Source organism: Chelon labrosus (genome assembly GCF_963514085.1).
Source record: "Chelon labrosus genome assembly, chromosome: 18".
Classification (NCBI taxonomy): domain Eukaryota; kingdom Metazoa; phylum Chordata; class Actinopteri; order Mugiliformes; family Mugilidae; genus Chelon; species Chelon labrosus.
The window spans coordinates 21,947,816-21,968,130 of NC_140351.1; the positions used below are offsets into that span (position 1 = coordinate 21,947,816).

General features: G+C 44.9%; 1 protein-coding gene across 3 annotated transcripts; it reads left to right on the top strand.

Moving 5' to 3' along the window:
* The first annotated feature begins 200 nt into the window (after nucleotides 1–200).
* Nucleotides 201–6,316, top strand: spice1 (spindle and centriole associated protein 1). Of its 3 annotated transcripts, XM_084565886.1 has the most exons (18): nucleotides 201–302; nucleotides 514–609; nucleotides 1,558–1,605; nucleotides 1,731–1,871; nucleotides 1,961–2,063; nucleotides 2,178–2,296; nucleotides 2,385–2,473; nucleotides 2,556–2,698; nucleotides 2,816–2,941; nucleotides 3,000–3,301; nucleotides 3,632–3,763; nucleotides 3,868–3,994; nucleotides 4,095–4,208; nucleotides 4,302–4,747; nucleotides 4,970–5,156; nucleotides 5,239–5,317; nucleotides 5,407–5,470; nucleotides 5,550–6,316. In XM_084565886.1, the coding sequence occupies exons 2-18, from the start codon at nucleotides 514–516 to the stop codon at nucleotides 5,604–5,606; spliced, it is 2,373 nt and encodes a 790-aa protein (XP_084422012.1). In that variant the 5' UTR covers nucleotides 201–302; the 3' UTR covers nucleotides 5,607–6,316. The 3 variants fall into 3 exon arrangements, with proteins under 3 accessions (XP_084422012.1, XP_084422010.1, XP_084422011.1); XM_084565884.1 differs by lacking the exon at nucleotides 201–302 and having other exon boundaries at nucleotides 343–609; XM_084565885.1 differs by lacking the exon at nucleotides 201–302 and having other exon boundaries at nucleotides 344–609; nucleotides 3,027–3,301.
* Nucleotides 6,317–20,315: the final 13,999 nt, after the last annotated feature.

Below are 20,315 nucleotides of genomic sequence, written 5' to 3' on the forward strand. Positions count from 1 at the left end.
TGAGCGTATTATTTATGTTTTGTGACATTTTAACTGGGTCAAAGCGGAAACAGTGTGGAAACAAAAAAGCATTTAACACTTATTTGCGCCATCCTTGCTCAGCAGTACTTCATTTCCCATCATGCGCCACTGCGAAGCGGTATCCGAGGCAACAGCACAGGAAGTGGCGCGCGACGCTTGAAATAACCGTCACGCACAACAAACGGAACAGGAGGTTTTCAAACTGTTCAACGTTGTCAGTGGCATTTATAAACAGTTTGAAAGGCACTGGCGTTGCTCGCTGTGGCTAAGCATCTTAAAAAGTAAGTTTTATTTCAACGTTTGAATTTTGACGTTAAGCAAAGCAGCGCATTTGAGTTTAGCTAGCTGCAGAGATTCAAACTTAAGCTGAGAGTTAGACTCGATAGCTAGCTTAGTTTGTAATGGACATATCTGGATAATGGTAATAATAATAATAATAATAACACCGAAACACAAAGCATGGACTTATCTTTTCATACTGTCTGTGAGCAGATGTCGTTTGTGAGAGTGGGGCGTCCACACCAGCACACCAAAGTTAAAAGGCCTGTTCGCCCCAAGAAAGCAGCAGCTGCCAAAAGAGAGTGGGTGGTGAGTACTCTCTGACTGACCTCCTAATATACTGTCCATGATACTGACAGCTGGTCCATAAGTACACAACTGTTAAGTTTATTGTGTATTTCTTTTCTACTCCTTGTTGAAATTGTGGTAGTAGGGCTCCACAAGTTGGAGTCTGTTTATGTTTGCTGAGAATCTTCTCAAGGTAACCTGAAAGACAAAACTCATTTATGAAGAAAAGATGATTCATCACTTTAGTGGTGAATTATGCAGCAGTTCTACCCGTTTAGGGATTCTGCTTCTTTCTTGGTAAACTAAACAAATATTTGTAATAGAATAATCCAGTTTTATTTTATTTATAAGGCACCAACAATAATCCATATAGTCTCAAGATGCTTTACAGAAGCCAGAGCCTGAAATCCCCAAGATGGATAGTGAGCGAGAAGACGGTAGAGGAGAGGTGATCAGTTCATCAGTAGACTTGTAGCAGTGTAAGGAAGGAATGGTTCAGGATTGCATGAGCCAGCCTTGACCATAAGCTTTATCAAAAAGGCATGTTTTAAGCTTAACCTCAAAAATTCAGAGTGTCTCCTTCCTGAACCCAAACTGGGAGCTGGTTCTACAGGAGAGGAGCTGAAAGTTCAGCTTCCCATTCTACTTTTTGAAACTCTAGGCACCACAAGTAAGCTTGCATAAAGAAACATGTTCTACTGGGGTATGAAGACACTATTAGGTCTTATAAAGAGGAAAAAAAAGGGATTGTATGTAAGAAAAATGACTTAAAATTCTGGTGTGGATTTCACAGAATCCAGTGAAGAGAAGCTAAAATTGGAGAAATTGGATCTGTCTATCTGTCTGCAAACAAGTTGCTAAGGGCCAAATATAATGACTTCAGTTTTGTCTGAAATCAACCTCAAAGTTAATTTATGATTTTTATATCATGTTTTTGTTCAACTCTAACCACTGTTCATTTGATTTCAGAGCACTGTCAATGACCTGTCTGTGCACAAGCTGACGGCTGCCGAGCTGGTAAGACAATCAGTTTTCACCCGGTGTGGTTTGCACTGAAATTGCTTGATATATTTATAATGAAAGTGAACGTTAGTTCCAGTCCACATACAGTATCCTTGTCTGATTGTTCCGTACTGCTTCAGAGTCATCGACATGAGATTCATGAGTCCCACAACAAGGCGGCAGCTCAGTGGGAGTTGAAAGAAAAAGCCTTGAAACGTCGTCTCAAACATGCAGGTAGCCCTGTACCCCTGGACAAGACTAGCCTCAGCATCATGAGGGAGGTGTGTGTGCTGAGACAGCAGTATTTTTTAGAGACGTCTATGATGACTTGATGTTGGTGTGAGTTAAGCATGGCTCTGTGTTTCTGTAGGTTTTCTCTGATCAGCTGCTGCTGCAGGATGTGCTGGCCCGTTCTGACAGAGCCATGGCTGTGGTCAAGGACCTGTTTGGAGATGCTCCACGCAGACAGACTGGTAGCAGCACTTGTTTGAAAAAGATACTACTGAAGATTAAGCATCCATCCTATTATTTCCTTTTTCAGAGCCGTAAACGTTCTCTTGTGGTTGGATAATTCTGTGTTTCCACAGGTCATCCGAGTGTGACTGTAGCACCAAACTGTGACTCTGACTCAGAACTACCTGTTCTCCAGAGACCAGATCCTCCAACTCATCTGTCTCTCCTCAGCCAGTCTATGATGGATCAGGAGGTGAGTGTGTTGGCGACACAGTCATTGCCAGATCTTATACATTATGACTGTGGTTGGCATTAATGTGTTTGTAAATTGTTCATTTTAGGCTCTTAATGAACTAGAAGCTTCAGGGGACGACCACAGACACAAAGATGTTGATCCTCCTGGCAGTTTAGAGTATCATGTAATACGAAGGTATTAATGCCTGCACCCGCTACCACAATCAAAGAGATGTAGCTGTCACTACTGCATAGCTCATAACGTTTTTCTTTCGTAGGGGCAATGTACGAAAAATGAAGGCGCAGACTCGTGGTAGAGTGATGCAGAAAGAGAATGTCCATCCTGCCAGCTATCATCAGGGAGACCAGGACAATGTTCCTGTGACCCCCTGCACATCAAACAGAGCACCAGACCAAGCAGGTCTGTATTTGAAAGAGTTTTATTTTATTTATTTCATGTATTGAAGAATCCACATCAAACAGTGTGTGATATACAGTATCTGATCTCTATATATAAATTCATTCTGCCTTGTTTCAGCTCTCAATGCCACAATGGCTGTGCAGCGTGTTCGGTCCAAACTGAGGCAGTCAGAGGAAGAGAAAGACGAAACTTCAGTTCTGGTTTCTCAAGTCCTGAATCCTGAACTGCCTCTCAGCCAGTCAGGTAGTACCTAAAGTGGACAGCGTTTATCCAGAATGAAATACTCAGTGATAAATATCAGATTTATCTTCTTCTGTGTGTTTCTCAGGAAGGATCAGTAGTCGCACAAACAGGACCAGGAAGTGTGTTTCTCAGAGTACAGGGCTGGATGGCTCCTCTTTTGCCTCGCTCAGTGGAGACCAGTCCAGTCTGGGCCTGCTACAGACCATGCTGGGTCAGGTGGAGGCAGATCTGGATACTCTGTGTCCTGACACGGTACCAGAATCAGCAGAGAGTTCAAAACAGCACAGAAAACAAGGCCTCACTGGATTCTCTGTTGCCTTGGTCTCTACTCTTGGACGTTTAGTACACCTGCTTAGACAGGTATTGTACAAGTAAAAAGTTTGTGTGTTGTAGCTCAATTATGACAAATCAAGTATGGTATACATTAATTAATGCAATCGTATTAATACATTAATATGTTTTTACAAAGCGTGACATAGTTATGTTTACTATTTCTGAATGATTTCCTCTTTACAGGCAGCCTATAACTTACACTGATTTTATTTCCACTGACTTCATTTTGTCAGACGTTTTGAAAAATTGTGACATTTGGAAATTCTGTCGTGCTTTTTTAGCTAAGTATTCTTTTACTATTTGACACTGTTTAATCCAGTCCTTCTCTTTAAGTCAACTGTGTCTGCATTGTCCTAGAACGAAGAGGAAGCTCAGAAGGGGGCTGCAGAGAGGAGAAGACTAGAGGAGGAGTTGAGAGAGCAGCGGGGGCTTATTGATGCTCTGACTGCTGAAACAATGACCCTGAGAGAGGAGGCCAGTACCCTGCAGGTGAGACGGAGCTTAGTGTATTGTCCAGATTCATGCACTGATAAATTATGTTCCAAAGAGTTAGTTAAGTCTCTGTGTTTTACTGTGTTGTTGTTACTTCTCAGACAGGGTTGCAGAAACGGACAGAGGAGCTGGAGCAGAAGTTGGACACAGTGGTGCTGGTGATGGGAGGACATGGACTACTGGAGGACCACATTCACCCACCAGCAGACTCTGATGTCAACTCTGCAGGTTCATACACACTGTGTGTTTCAGTCCATACATGGATATTTTGGATTTGTGATGACTGGTAAACAGTTGGTTTACTTTTTGGTGAATTATTGATGTGCAGGTTGGCAGTCTGCACCTGTTGCTGAGCAACTTCCAGAGCAAACACAAGTTTCTGTTTCCCCTGCTGTCCTGCTCTCCCCGCCTCGACAGACAGACACCTGGCAACAAAGTCCTGGTAACGGTCTCTTTCTATTCAATTATTAGCCTATGTACATTATTTCCTATGGTGTGTCCTTGTTTTGTAAGGTTGTTGTGTTTCCTTCCACAGTGCCTCATCCTGTGCCACTACACCCCCAGCTCCCTCCAGTAGATGTCCTACACTCCTATGATTACGTCCCTGCTCATGGCTCATCCTCTAGTCTCAACAGTCTGCCACTCACCATGCTGCCCTCCTCCTCCTCACTATCACTGACCCCTGACCCTCTCCGCTCACAATTTTCTCCAGATGCAATGCTGGCTGAGATTGCTCAGCTGAGCAGACAGAACGAGCTGATCAGAGCTCAGCTCAGCCAGGTTAAGAGCCTCGGGTCAGGGGTTGGAGGATCGCTCGATAGCAGCAGCAGCAGCAGCAACGAGCGGAGAAGGTTGAGTTCCAGCAGCACAGGGAGAGTCACACCTCAGAGTGCTGGAGAAAGACAGATGTCTGTGTCAAGCAGCACAGACAGACGAAGCCAGCAAATGCAGCCTCCTGAAAAAGAGCAGCCGACTCAGCAGGTGAGGGATAACTTGGTTTTCAGGTAGTTTTGAAAACCTCTGATTCAGCATTCACGCGTTGGAATAAGAGAATAGCAAGGCGTTATTAGCTTTCTGAATAGTGTCGGGCACTTTACATGTGTGCAGCTAAACTCAAAACAATAAATGTTCTCTGGTAACATTATCTTAAAATGTGCTCTGCATCTCCTATAAAGACATATTCAAGTCTGTTTTCCTGCACAGGTACCATCGTCTAACACCCCCAGTCCAAACAGTGTGGAGCAGCGCCTCCTGGAGCTGAACAGGCAGAGCGCAGCAGCCAGGGGTCGACTGCTGGAGCTTATTGAACAACAGAAGCAAAGTATTTCAGTCAAAGTCTCTCCCTCTGTCTCCCCCATCCCTCCGTCTGCCTTCAGCCCAAACATAGCAGGTACAGTTGGGAAAACCCAGCCTGTCATTGGAGTTATGATCACGCGTGATGGTTAAAAATAATTGAATGGTGTTATTTACAGCTGGAGGAGGAAGCTTAGAAGAGTCACTGCTGCTACCTGAACAGGAGCGCCGGTCACGTAGTGGTAGTGGTGAGAGACGGTGAGTAACACAGTGCTGCTACACAGAACAGTTTTTGTAAATGTCACAATTTGCAGATTATATTTTACTGTTAAATGTCTGTGTTGTAGATATGCAGGTTCAGAGGTTTCTTCTAACAGTTTTGGAGGAGGAACAAGGGATAGTAGAACACAGGTACGCACGCTACCTGTAAAGTATTTACTCGACTATGACCACGCTGTAATGATCTAAACTGGTATTTTGTTATTAATAGATGGACAAGCAGAAAGAGCGAGACGGATGGTTTTCCTTATCTGCTCACGTCAGATGACAGCAGGAAGGAGAACCGAACAAACCTGAAGACTTTTAATTAAAAGCTTTGTTTTTAGTATTTCACCTGTACATTTTTAAATGACTGAATTAAAATGTTTTTTCAAACCCTTGAACCTTCTCAAGCTTTGTGTCGCACTCTTTCCCTCATGCCATCTTAAGGCGTCATTGGTTGTGAGCCAGCCAAGGTCTTTGACACAAGCTTAGTGGCATTTTTGACATTATATCAACAAACAAAACAAACCCACTCACTTGGCTGCATCTTTAATCAACACGGTAGAACAGGCAATGGGTGAAACCACATAGTATGTAGAGCAGATACATTTTAATATTCAGAGTCTCTGTTTTTGTTCATCTTAATGCGTCATGACATCTTAATTGAGATTTATTCATTTTCCCCACAGCACAGTCTCACTGTTTGTGGTGGAGGAGCAGTTTGCAGACTCAGAGAACCAGCCGCTTCTAATGCATGCTGGACTGCTCACTTTTAGCCTAATCAAGGCCCACATTAATGTCCCAATCAAGTGTGGTCAGACCGTCTGTCTTTTTGTTTCTGAGGCTTTGGTTTGGCTTAGTTATTCCGCGTCTTTGAAGCATGTTTGATATAATGTCGTTTCAGTTTGATTGGGTTTGATTTGTATTTTTTAGAAGTAGACGGAATTTGCGTGCGGAGCAGCCATGAAGAAAAGGAAGAGTGAAAGAGGAGAAGGGAAAAGATCTCCCCTCTGTGGCTCCAAGTATGCGTGTATGCACCAACATTTCATTTTTCTTTATTTTTATCTGCTTTGTAATATCTCACGTCTCACGTCTTTGTTAATCTTTGGTCTCTCTTTTAGACGAACATGTGCCAGAGCAGTGTGGTTTCTAATTCGGTGCCACTACTCTCTCCATAGCTGGTGCTGCCAAAAGTATTCTTATCGGCCAACTGGAGCTCAGTATAAACCAGATAAAGGCATTAACATTATTTGTTTTGGATGTCAGTCCATATTAGAGGACTGCCATCACTCAGATGGTTGCGTTTATCTGATGTAATCTCGGTTCCTCTCAGGTAACCACGCAGTAGGCCTGCAGAAGCATCCACAACGAACAAAGAGAAAGCACCGTAGCCCGGTTTTTCATACATTGTTGTATTACATCTTTGTCTGATCCATTTGTCTGCTCTTTCTAGTTGTGCGCACAGGGTTTTGTGTGAAAAAGGTGCACTTTCAGTCAAAGGTCAGAAGATGGCAACCTGGAGTCATGTCAGAAAGGAGGCAGTAGAAATAGTCAATGTATATTCTATATAGTGACTTGTAACCACCACTTTACTATAGGAAGTAAGCAGGTTGATGAAGACTTGACTCTTATTTCATCTTTATTTACACCAGTCCACTATAACATTAAAGCCACCAACCAGTGAAGTGAATAACATTAATGATCTCATTACAATGTATTCTTCTAGAACACCTGGGTCCTGGCATTTGTGTGAATGTTACTTTGATATGTACCAACACTACCTGCACGTTGCATGTTGCAGACCGGTGGCAATGGGAAGGGGTTGTTCCTTGCATGCTGGTGCATTTGGCCCTGCCGCTGCTTTACCGCTTTCCCTTCCTAGGACCCCTTTTGATTGGCACTCACCCCTGCAGACCAGCAACACCCCACAAGACCTGCAGTTATGGAGATGCATTCACCCAGTCGTTCAGCAATTAAAATCTGGCCCTTATCAATGTCGTTTAAAATCTCTAAACTTGCCAATTTTTCCTTTTTCTAACCAAATGTTCACTTATTGTCTTATATCCAGCTGATAATGAGATAATCAGCGTTATTCCCGTAACCAGTGATTGTGATTATGACCAGTCAGTCATAAAGTTCTGGCGGAGTATATTTTTAACTAAGCGGTCTATTAAAGGTTGCCAGATTTAGTCAAATTTCTCCTCTTTTATTTTATTTTATTTTTTTTTTTAGGAGAGAATTTAAAATTCTCCAATTCCAGGAAATCCATCACATCATTCATTAGGTCTGAGTGCGCTGGTGCAGTTTTCGGTTTCCAGCTGAGTAGGATCCATCTTTGTGCCAGCAGACTGATAAATGAAACCATATTCTGTTCGGCATTGTTTCGTACTATGTGCCAGATCAGAAATAAATCGATGGAAATATAAATTTAAAACAGGATTTTTCCTGTAATCGGAAATCCTCCGACGGCTACCCAACACATGACCTTAAACTTTCACAGGATGTTTTTGTAAGACCAGTGCAGACGATGTACAACCTTGTATTTTGAAAGTCTGTGTCTCCTACAGACAGCAGAGCTATGGATCAAGACTCTGCCAGCGCTCTTCTGGAATCTCTCTTTACTTATATCATGGCATTTATTTATTCAGCTTTTATTTGAAGCATGTAAAAAAAGACATATATTGTAGTAGTTTCCAGTTTTCTATATATATCTGGATATTTTTGCTGAATCCTTTTTTCCAGTTGATCCTCGTGTCATGTGTTATTCCGGCTTTATTTGTTAGTTAATCGTGAGCAGGACCTCTTGGACTTCCTCCATTCAGCTGCTGCTGCTCTGAATGGATTCTGCCCCTTGCTGCTTAAATCAAAAAGTCACGAACAAGTGGCTGTAAGCTACTCTTCAGGTAGTATTTGCTTTTGGTTTTAAGGTTTTGAGGGTGACGCTGGAGGAGGAAGGAGAGCACTTGAGTCAGGAGAGCTGTGTGGGTGACGGCAATGGCCAGCAGGGGAATCAAAAGGAGTAAATATGGCAGATAATAACAGGATGGAGGCATAAAGACGCCAAGGACAGCGGCCGTAAACGTGGGGTCAGGGGTCACGGTGGAGACCCAGGGGGAGGCGGGCAGGGTTTATTGTGCCCAGCCTGGGTAAGTGAAGGATGGGGTGAATGGGGATTAACCCCATCCCAGCGCTCCTCAATACCCCTTCCTCCACATCCAGGCCTTCGGAACGTTCCCATGTGACCACCACCTATGCACGGCCCTCTCAAACACACTTCCTTTACTCCTCACACACTTATATTCGCACATGCATCCTGCAGGTTGTAGTGAAGAGAGCTCAACTGATGTTAATTAGAGGACTTTTTTCGGTTTTAGAACCACGCAATAAGGCCAGAGCATGCCGAGATCACAACACACAAACAGAGTCGAGGGGGTGTATCGGGGAAGTGAAGAGGGGGTCGTTTTCTTTACTCATTTAAATCTGCCCCCACTTCACCTCAGTGAAGGAGGCTGAAGTCACTCAGAAAAACACACACACTAAAGCTTGTGCACACACTCGTACTGTTGCCTTTGATAGTGTCCGAAAGTACTGAGTAAAAATTTTATTCGTATAAAATGTTTTCAGCATTTTAAACCTGTATTTTCCCTGATCTGTAACGATGCAGATTTATTATTAAATTGTTAAGACATTCTTTTATTACTTGAGTAAGTTGAGTTTTTAAAACTGAATGAATACACAATAAATTCAAATAGCCCGTCATAATATAAGGCAGTTTTTTTGCTATTTGTAAAAGTTAAAAGAAATAGTTTTTGTTCTTTTCTTATTCATTTAATGTTGCAGTGTGGCTATCCTGCCACCAGAGGGCAATATTAGTGTGCTGCTAAACCTCAAAGTTAGGTCTTGAAGAGCACATGATGACAATTTCCCCCAAATCTTAAAATAATAATAATAAAAACCACCAGAACCACACATCCTATAGCAGTAACAGTGAATATTTTTAAAATAAAGGGAATTATACTAGTACAGTGGGACAGCCGCAAGTTATGATGCAAGACTGAATAAGATGGATTCAAATAGATTCATTATTAGATGAATTAGTTTTGATGCTTTTGCAGCTACGTCCCATGTGTGGGAGCTATTTCCTGAATTAATTCCACTCACCTTGAGTTTTAGCATCTGCACGGTGTAACGTGTGGGAGTGTGGGTGCCCGTGTGCGTGGGAGTGCGGCCCACAGCTGTGCGAGTTTCTGATCTGAAGCAGGCTATTGCTTGCTGTGAAAATATTATTGCAAGTGTTTATTATTGCTTCAGCGTGAAACAGTGGGAGTGTTGTGTGTGCTGCACGGCCTGGTGGAGTGTGGAGTGTTTGCGTGTGTGGATGGATAGCGGTAGAGGGAGGTGGGGGTCGAGGTGGTGGGCCCCGAGGTGGGATCTCCTCCTCTCTGTTTCCCACCGGCCAGCCCCCGGCCCGTGGCCCATTGCACCCTGGGTAATGGGGAGGCCTATTGGAGTTGATTAGTTCCGGCTGGATCCCAGATAGAGTTCTGACAGGCAGGAGAAACGAGCTCTCAGCGTGACCCCCCGCTTCCCCCACACACCCCTGTCTCAGGCACAATGGGCAAGGCAGGGGAAGGGCTTTTTAAACAACTGCAGCTTCACTCTACTCCACTACTCCCCCCTGATCCAAAACTGGCCCATTATTACTACAAAAACCACACTACACTGCTGCACAAATACAACCTTGTCTGCTTCTACTCGTGTCCGTGCATATCCACCCTTTTTTTATTTATTTTTTTTTTTGGTACAAATCCTTTACAAATTTTATGAATAGATAATAGATGATGATGTAGATGATTGCCTAAGGACCTGATGGCTGCATACATCAGCCTCAGCCTCAGTGCATTGTATTCCCCCTGACAAACCATCACACCCACCATGCTGGACACCTGTGGCATAAACTGACGTCCATTAGACACATTCCTCAGCAGAGCAGCATCATTCACACACTTTCCCCCCCTCTGCCGCTTCATCCTCTCTATCCCCTTTATTTCCCACTCTACCCCCCTCCCAGATCTTCTCTTTCTTCTTCCCCCCCTTTCTCCCTCTCTCCCTCTTTCTCCACACATAATTGATTAAGGGCCGTTTTCATAAATCAATTTGAGACGCACATCAGTCAGCCATGAATGGATGAACCCCCCCCTCTGCGCGGCGGTATTAATCTACCTCAGCATGCCCTGCCACTCTCACTTACATACACACACACACACACACACACACACACACACACAAATCTGCAGTTTGTTTTCTTTAGTTAAGGCTTTTGGATGGTGCAGGTTGCCAAACATGAAATATGCAAATGATTTCTGCAGGCACTGCGACCTGAAATGGGCAGTCTGACGGATAAATACACACAGTTTCCACAGAGTCCGAGCAACGCTTGCTGTTATGAAGAAGCTGAAAGGGAAATGTTGGTGTTCGGAGCGATTGATGGGTTACAAAGAACGACAGAGTCAGAGGCAAGCAGAATAAGAAAGTAGACTTATTGCGGGCGTGAAAGAAGTCCAATTCTTTCCATATGTCTTTGCTGTACATCTCTAAACAAACAAATATGTTGTTTGCTCACTTAGCAGTCTGTCTCTAGGACAAATGAGTCTTCCTGCTGTTTATAATTACGGCCATTTAATTGTCATTATTATCAAGTGACTTCATCTCCCTTTCTTTCTCTCACTGCGCCTTTTTCTCCCGTTCGAAGCAGTTGTTTTGGATGTTTTGATATGAATGTAACCATGACGCCGCCCTTTCTTATTAGAAAAGCCATGCCAAGTTGCAATGGATTCTGGGAACATGAGCCTGCAACAGCTGCAAGTGATATGCCTGATTTTCCCCTCTCCCCTCAGTCTGGATTTTCTTACACTCTGCCCTTTTTCTCTCTTAACTTTTTCCTTCACCTTGATGTTTTGTTCTCCTTTTTTAAATGTCTCCAGCTCCTCTTTGTTTCTCGTTCTTTTACCTTTCCTCCCCCCTCGTCCCTTCACCCCTCTCTCCGTGCTCCGGGGTGTTGGCTTTAGTGGCAGTGAAAGCTGCTTTGCCTTTAAAAACAGTTTGTCTTAATGAGAGGCGGGGGGGTGCGGGCGGAGGAGGGGGGGGGTTGGAGGGTCACAGCTGAAGCCAATTGCGTCCCTTTCCTGTCTGAGGCGCTGCAGGCCGGGGTCAAGCTCAGGGTCGCGCTGGCCCGTCGCTCCGGCTGGGTCCTGGTGCCGGTTCTGAATTGCCGCCAGCATGTGTGTACAGGACGGCGTGTGTGTTTTTGTGCGAGTTAAGAGAAGAGGGGCAGGAGGCACATCTGTTTCTGATCCCCCAGAAAGCTTTGCTCTCCGGACCTGGAGGTGCTGGCGTGCCTGCGGAGGCCTGAGAGGGAGGCGGAGGGGAGGAGAGGGCGAGTGAGCGGTCACACGCACACAGTACGTGTCGGGTACAATGTGGTGCGATGTGGCGTGTTTTCCTGCCACCTCCTCCTTCACTTTCTTCTCCTGCCACCTTCGCTTTTATACTTTCAGCATGTCTGCAGGACCCGTACTTATCTTCAAACATATAACATATTAGCTCTTACGCTCTGTGTTGGAACTCTTAAAAGGTTTGACACATCTGAAGCGTAGTTGCTCACTTCTCTGTTGAGAGTTAGACGAGAAGATCAACACCACTTTCATGTTGGAGTGTTAAATATAATGCTATCGACTGTTAGCTTAGCATCAAAAGCTAGCTTGGCTCTGTGCACCATCATTAAAGCTCACTTACTAACATATTAAATATATCTTGTTTCTCATACTCGTACAAAAGCAAAAGACAAGTTGTGGTTTTGCAATTGCTAATATGTGCGACTTATTTTTCGGCCGTGGAGGAACTTCCTGATTGTCTGCCATCATCAAAGCGACAAAAAGACTTAACTGATTTGTGTGGATTAAGCTAATAACATGCTTATTAGAGCGGTTTAGAGGTGCTTGTATGCAGATTTAGTTATTTTCAGACTGAGCCGAGCTTCTTGTTTCGCTAGGCTAACTGGATGAGGGGGTAACTTCCAATTCACGTACATGAAAAAGGTATCAGCCTTCTCGAATTCTCTGCAAATGTCAAACTAGCTCTTTAAAATGTGTTTTATTGCTGTCTTTAAGATTTGTCATCCTTACATAGAAAATATATACAGACACCACCAGGAACTAAGATGTTTTGTTGTGGATAGGCTTTTATTCTGGGTAATATACGCACATCTTTATAAAATTAACCCGAGTTTCGCTTGATATTTCTGGTTTTGTTAGGAAATATAGAATAAAGTTTCTGGTATGTTTGGCTGCACAATATGAGACTGAAACATTCCTGCTGGCTGCTGCTGCTAGTCATGAGAGCTGAGGTCAACAGCTGCTTTCTGTTATTTTTAAATAATAAGAAGTCTTTTATCCAACCTTGCATTTTCTTCTCCTTCTCTCTGTTCCTCTTCTCCCCTCCTTCTATGACATCTTACCTCGTTTCTTAGTCTCTTTTCTTTTGTTTGCTTCTTTGAAACGTGCCTCACCTCAGTAAAAAGTCTCCTCTTTTCTCACTCCTCGCTGCCTTCCCTCCTCCTCCTCCTCCTCCTCCTTGTCCCCCTCCTCCTCTGTCCTTGTCTGCGTGGAGAAGGTAAGGTTGAGATGAAACACCATGTCAGTCTTTGAACAGAGCCCATAAAGCAGGCGCATATTAACGAGCATGACTAACAAGCTGCAGGAATTGCAGAGCCTGATCAGACTACGCGCACACACACACACACACCTACATATGTCTCCTGCATGATGTAGTTTTCTTTCTCTCCATTTTCCACACACATTTCATGCTTGATATAAACCAGAGCTGTTTTTTCATATACTTTTTTTTTCTCCCCCCAAAGTTGTGTCAGAGGGGTAATTCCAGTTTATTTCAACCTGGTTTTGATTTGAGCAGTTGTGGCCGTAGTTTGTATTGGTTATGATAAGGTTTTTGGTGAGTCGCCGAGGTAATTGCTGAGATCTGGGAGCGCATGGTCCGCAACCGTAAAGTCAATATGAAACATGATTTCTAAGATGATCTGACAGGTTCAACAAATCAGTCTTCAGGCCGTTCTACTCTTTCAGCGCTCTCTAACAAAGAAAAGCTCACCAATCGTCATCTTTGTTTGTTAGCATAGCACCTTGGTCACATTAGTAACTTTTTTCCTTCGCCATAGGCTCCACCATACTCCTAGCTGCTGTAGGCTAGTTTGTCTCTATTGTTGATCCCCCCCATGGCTCTGGGGAACAATCATTTCTGGATGACGCAAAAAGAAACTGCATATGACCGGCCCCCTCATGTGGTACTCACAACCTGGTACGAGTTCGACCTCCAATGTTGTAATCACAAGCTCACGAGTCCCATCTGAAGAAAGCATATGTCTTTATGACTCTTCTCTACTTTGCTACTGTTGCCCCATGTTTTTGCATTTACTCATATCCCATAATTGTCACTTGTGGCCACATAGTTTGCTGTTCAGCTAAAGTTATGTAGCCTAGATTTAAGTCCTCACTGCCATGACTTAAAGCAATACTAATTTGCTGTCTTCCTCGGCGATAGATGGTAAAGATGTATAACCTCTCATGTTACAGTAGTATGGTAATTATAGGGCAATAACCAGTTAGCTTTCCTTAGCTTAGCTTAGAAAGAAGCTAATGGAGGGAAACAGCTGCCTCATCTCTGTCCAAAGGTAATAAAAAAGAATAGTCCAGCATATAAAGTCTAACACTAAAGTGCACTATGGTTTTTGTACATCAGTGATAATGTGTAATTAGGGATCTCTCCATATGCTTATAGGGGATTTGTGACCTTTAGACAGACCTGTGCTAGCACTTTCCGTCTGATGCAGTCTTTACGCTAAACTAAGTGAACGGGCAGCTGGCTGAAGCTGCATATTTAATTAGTTTTATGCAGTTACTTCAGTTTTACAGTCTATTTCTCTTGGTTCGCCTCCATTTTCTTTACACACTCACAGCTCACGGCTACGACATCCGCTATCCATCCCCAGTCACAACTTCACCGTTCCAGACTATCCGCTCCTCACACCTGAGCCAATAATGTGTAACGTCTTTGCCAGGAAAACCTATTTCACTCTTTCTCTGCTTTCTCCCCCCTTCCTCCCTTTTCAAGCCCCTTCCATCTAAGTCCCAGAGGCCCTAAAACTGCCCCATACTTAACTTCTCCCAAACCCCTGAACACCACCATATCCACCACTGCCCCCCCTTCTCCGGCCCTTCTCCTGTTCCCTAACTCCTCTCCTGGCTTCATCCCCGAGGGCCTTAAGCCGCCGAGCATTTAACTCCTCCTGCTCCCCCCTCTCCTCCCCCCCTACTCTCTCTCTCCCCCTCCAGGCTACTCCAGAGGTTCTTTACAGCCCTGTCATCCCAGCCAAAGCAGTAAAAAAACACATCTGGAATCACACTCTACGTTTCTACGCTCTCACCCCGTGTTTAAGAAGCTCCCCCTCACCCTTCCCTCTCCCTCTCTCCTCGCACACAGTCACGGCGAGGGCCACGCCGCAGGAAAAACACTCCCATAACGAGCTACAAACACTGAAATAACACTGTTACCCTAAGTGAAATGTTTCTAATGAGCACTGGAGAGGAGCGTGACAGAGAGGCACACATTTAGGCAGGGGTGGAGCGGCGTTGGGATGGGAGGGCACGTCGTGAAACAAGACGCAGGCATGTTGGATTTGACGGCATTCATCCTCCCACACAGGCTGAGGCCATTTTGGATCATGGTCAAGCTTTAGTTTCCCTCCCCGCCTGCGCCTGTGTTCTTTCATAAGTGGAGTTTGTTGTATGACCCTGTGTTCGCTCTTTTCAGCTTTTGTGTGAGAAAGTGTCTCCTGGTCTGAAGCGTGACTATATATACATTTAATAAGGGCCTGTGTGGTGTAGTAATAGGCGGTTGGGCTCTGCTATGGTACGGGGAGGAAATGTCAGCAACAGATAGAGAGCTAAGAGAGCGGAGAGAAAACAAATTGATTCCCTTAAATTGCCACCTCATCCGCTCTGATTGAGACTAGTGAGAAAAAACTTTTCTACAGTGTTTGCACCTACGTGTGTTTGTGTATCTAATGCATCTGAACCACTGTGGGAGAAAGTGCGGGCTTTTGTTCCTCTCCTTCGCTCTCAGTTTTTCTGAACTGGCTCCAGTGATGAAGAATAAAAGGCTCATGAAATCCTCTTGGCTGTTTTACTCTCCCCCTATTTTCACTGTAATCAGGATGAGTGAAAGGAGGAGAGGGAAAAAAAAAAGAGGAAGAAAGGGGAAAAAACATAACTCCTCCTCGCTTACATTTTCTGAAATCAAGTTTTGGAAATGAGAGGAACAACTCCACGAAAGTTTGGGTTTCATTTGGAGCCCAGAACCTTTTAACCAAGACCATGTGCCACTTCTGGGCTGGTTCATGTGCGTGTGTGTCGGTTCGTGTGCGTTTGAGGAGACGGAGGGTCAGGTTTCGGAGCTGAGGGGAGGTGCTCGGCCCTGTGAGGGAAAGAGAGCGGTGCTGCGGTAGGTAAATAGGGCCTGACCTAGGCCTGCCAGTGGAACGCTCTCTTCTCCTTCTGCCAGAATCTTTTTTGTTTTGTTTTTTGTGTTTTTTTTTTTTCTTCTTCTTCGTCTTCTGCCAGACTTGGTGGGGGTGAGGAGGGGTGAGGGTGGAGTTTAGACATAGGGGGAATATGTGCATGTGGGGGGGCTGACTATTAACGAGCACCATCGTTTTTCTAATTAGTGCTTTGGGGAATATTTTCTTAAGGACCGTCGACCCTCCCTGTGGAGCTTTTTGGGGGAGAAATGCGCGGGCATGTGTGTGTGCACATACAGTATGTGTGTGTCTCAGCCTGTGCACATGTCAGTACATATGCTTGTGCACAGATCTAAATGTCTTTTCATTCACCATGGTATTTTCTATAACTATCATGACTTTTATACATTCACACTCACCTTTGTCACATCCTATAGATAAGGATGGACGCATACGCACATGCTCTGCACTCCCAGTTCATTAAATCGAGGGGTTTCAGATCCTCTCTCCTTCCTGTATTCTCAGAACTCAAGAGCAAAGGAAATTTTCCTTTCTCTTTTCTTCCCTCTCAAAACTTTCTTTTCTCCTTTCTTCCCTCTTCTGCTGTTTCTTTTCAGCGAGTCTGCTGCTCTCGTCCTCGCTTTGATCCCCCCTCTTTTCTGCCCCCCTCCACCCCTCCCAGGGCCTCCAGCCAGCTCACTGGAGCGGTTTCCTGAGTCTGCCCAGATTAATGAGTGTAAGTTAGTGTGTGTGCATGTGTGTAAGAGAGAAGGAGGGAGAAAGAATGCCTCAGTGTACCACAAATTGTGAGTGTGTGAGTTAGCATACTGTACGAACCCTTGTGTGTGTGTGTTTGATCTGTGGTCTCCAAACCAAACTTTATTTTGTGGATTTTTTTTTTTTTTCTTCAGCGATCATCAAAGTAAGCGATCCCGCAGAAGACTGGCTTTCTCGTCGCATCTGGGCCGCTTTAAAGTATTCCCCGATCACAAAGCTGCAGGGATACAATTGCAATCAAGCGGCAGGCGTCTGCAGAAAAAGCCAAAAATGTCCCAACTGCTCCAGGCCTCGCCTCTGTGACATTGCAATGGGGTTAGTTTATGGAGCTGAGGCTACAAACTTCATTCATATACTCAAGGCAGCGAGTGTACAAACTGCAAACAATCACAATACAAGTGATTAGAATTCCTCCATGAAAATCCAAAGTGCTAAAAATAATCCCCTGATTGGAGCCATGTGTTGAATTTGGGGCGGTGGGGCTACGATTGCGTGTGTGTGTGTATACTGTGGTGGGTCGCAGAGAAGGGGAGGAGGCAGCAGAGGGTGGTATGAATCAAGCCCGAGTGAAAAAACAGTTTGTCTTTTCTCTGAGCTCTGATAATAACGCCACGTGAGTCCCCGCTGCACTGCGTTTATTTACTCTCACAACTCTCAGTGTACACACTTTCGCTCTCGCACACACGCACATGTACACACACTCTCTGTCGTCAGCCCTGCAGACAGACACACGCACGGACACACACACGCGCGCGTGCGGACGCCTTCCAGCAGACTTACAAATATGGACATAAACATGTAATCACAACCATGCACGGTCCAGTACGGCCCGCAGTTTCTCACTCCCGTTCTCCCTGACACACACGCACAGATGGGAGGAGGAGGAGGAGGCGTGATTGAGGAGAGGGGGATCATAATGGCCAGGTGGTTTTAGTTAGGATGTGTTCTACCTGAGAGTGCATGCGAGAGAGAAAAAAAAAAGACAGTGAATTAGTTTTGTTGGCCACGTAGGTTTCCAAGATATTCGACTTGGGTGGTTCTCATAAGTTACAGTAAAATGACACTAAGTTGAAAGAAGGCAGAGATTTTATTTTGAGCAAAGGGAGCTTTTTCAGTCCTTAAAGGGGTACTCCAGCAATCTGTACTCCCATAAATTTGAAAGGCGCACAAGAGATGAATCAAAAAATGAAAGATGTTGAGATTTACTCATGTTTGCTCTCTGATGGGTCAACAATAGGTCATAGCCTTCTCATAGTACAAGAGTGTAGCACCTTTCATTGGATCATCCATGTCTCTTCAACTCTCACCTCTGAAACTCTGCAGTGCCTGCTTGAAACAAGACTATTAAACTGACTTTAGTGCTCTTCATACAGAGCTATAGACAACACAGAGTTGTTTTCACTTTCTTGGTAGCTCTTAAAAATGAAAAGAATAATTGTATCAAATTCCAATATAGTATAGTGTCTTTTACTAGAGAGAGAGAGAGAGAGAGTCATTAAGTCACTCTCTTTTGAACTCCACTACTTGAGTGTCTGCAGTGACTCTCCAGATGCAGATTGACTCATAAAGCATCCATTGTGAGGGACCCACCATCGGCCCTTATCTGTCTGTCATAGCTGAGGGCGCAGCCATGGCAACAGAACGAAAACACAGTGTCATCTGTCACATCTGCTCCGGGTGTGATTGCATGAGTATCTCCGAAGGCGCACTGTAAATACTTTCTGTGTGTGTGAGCTGTGAATTTGCTCGTCACGCACCGCCGGGCGCATCCACCCAAAAATCACCCATCCGCGCGGCGTGAGTGGCTCACGCTGCCGTCAGTCATCGTGAGCGAGCGCGGGGTCCACTGTGCCACAGGCCTGGAGAAAAAAGTGGGCGGGATGTCCTCTGGGAGCGCGTGGTTGGACAGCAGGCTAGAAGGCAGTGTCTGCTTATTTGATAAGAAGTCGTCCGTCAGGAAGGAAAATAAACAGCCGAGCGTGCTGCTACTGCAGAGCCAGAGGAAGAGCTGTTACTGGAGCACAACACAATATTTACACTGCCGGACCGACACACATTCACACAGACAGCAGCACATATACCTGCACACGTTAGGGGCTGGATAAACTCTGAGAGATGTGTACATATGGACGGAGGGGAAACAGGTGCTGGGATGAAAAACATTTGAAAGACATCATTTAGCTGGACAAACAATAAAGACTGGGGCTTTGCCTCCATGTACGAACATTCATTTAACTGAACCACTCCATGCTGGAATAGTGGATGGTATGGATTTTTTGAACAGAAGAAGAAAAATTAAAATGCTTCTTGCCGATGAACGCTGGCTAAACAGTTCACAAGTGTTTTCCCGTTTTTCCGCCCTCCAGGCTTGTTTTGTATGTTTGAACCCATTTGCTGCTATGCACACATGCTTTACGTTTCAATGAAACAATCTGCAAACCAGACTGATTGATTAGACCAGACTATTCATTTCAATCCAACCTGTGATTCTCATGCAGAAGTTTGTTATTACATCACAATGAAAAGTTACATTTGTCAGTTTTATTTGACAGGAATGAAATGCAGAGAACCATTACTGTTGCAAAGTTGCTGTTGCATGAAGCGCTAAAACCCTTTTAAACAGCCATGTTCACCTCTTCAGCAGATGTGATTTAAAAACCCGTACAGTTAACATCATGACGGGCGTTTCGTGCTGATGGATCTGTTAGCGCCTAACGGCTTGCTGCGCCTCGTGAGGTGTTACTGTGTCCAACCCCTGCGCCATATTCCCCGTATGTGTATGTGAAAGCATCTTGTTTGTTTACACAAGGAAGGAGGGGAGAGCCGAGGGACCGTGAGAGTCCTGACCTCTTGGCTCTGAGCCCCGCCCTCTGGCTGTGACTGACAGATAGCATCAGTGCAGCTCCTTATCAGCTCCCTGCCCTCTGATCTGGGATCTGCCTCCCACTGGGGGGAGGAGAAAGGAGGGAGGGTGTATGCCAAGCCAGGGGGGCACTGAAGACACACAAACACGCCGATTCATGTAAATATACGTACAGGTACGGTTATGTAAAGGAGCCTTTTCTGTTTGGTGATTTATGGGGCAATTACGGTCACATGTGAGTCACTTAATATGGAGAGAAAAACACAGTCTAGTTTCTGTTTAAGCAAAGAGCCGGGGCAGCTTTATTTCGTGAATTAATTCGCTCTACTTTCTCCGTCAGAATTAGTCATAATGAGAGTTGTTGCCAGTGGAAGGCTTGTGTGCGTGTGGGTGTGTGTTATTGCTCTTGGATAGTAGGCCACTCCGTGTTTGCGGCCTGTGTTTGGGAGTCTCTGTAAGTCATTTGGAGTGTTTTTTGGAGGGGGTGAGATCATGCTTCACTGCTGACACTGAACATAAAGACGCATTGAGTGGAGTGGGAACATAGGCCAAGTCTGGAGGTACGGGGGGAAGCAGGGATCTGTGTGCAGACACACACGCACACACACACACACACACACACACACACACTGTTTCCCTCTCTAAGGGCAGTGAGTGGAGAGGGCTCCCGAGGGCCAAGGGGACTATCGTTTTCCTCGTTAATTATGACCGTCTGGCAGGCTGGAAAGCAGGAAGTCAGAGAGGGAGAGATGGAAAGAGGGAGG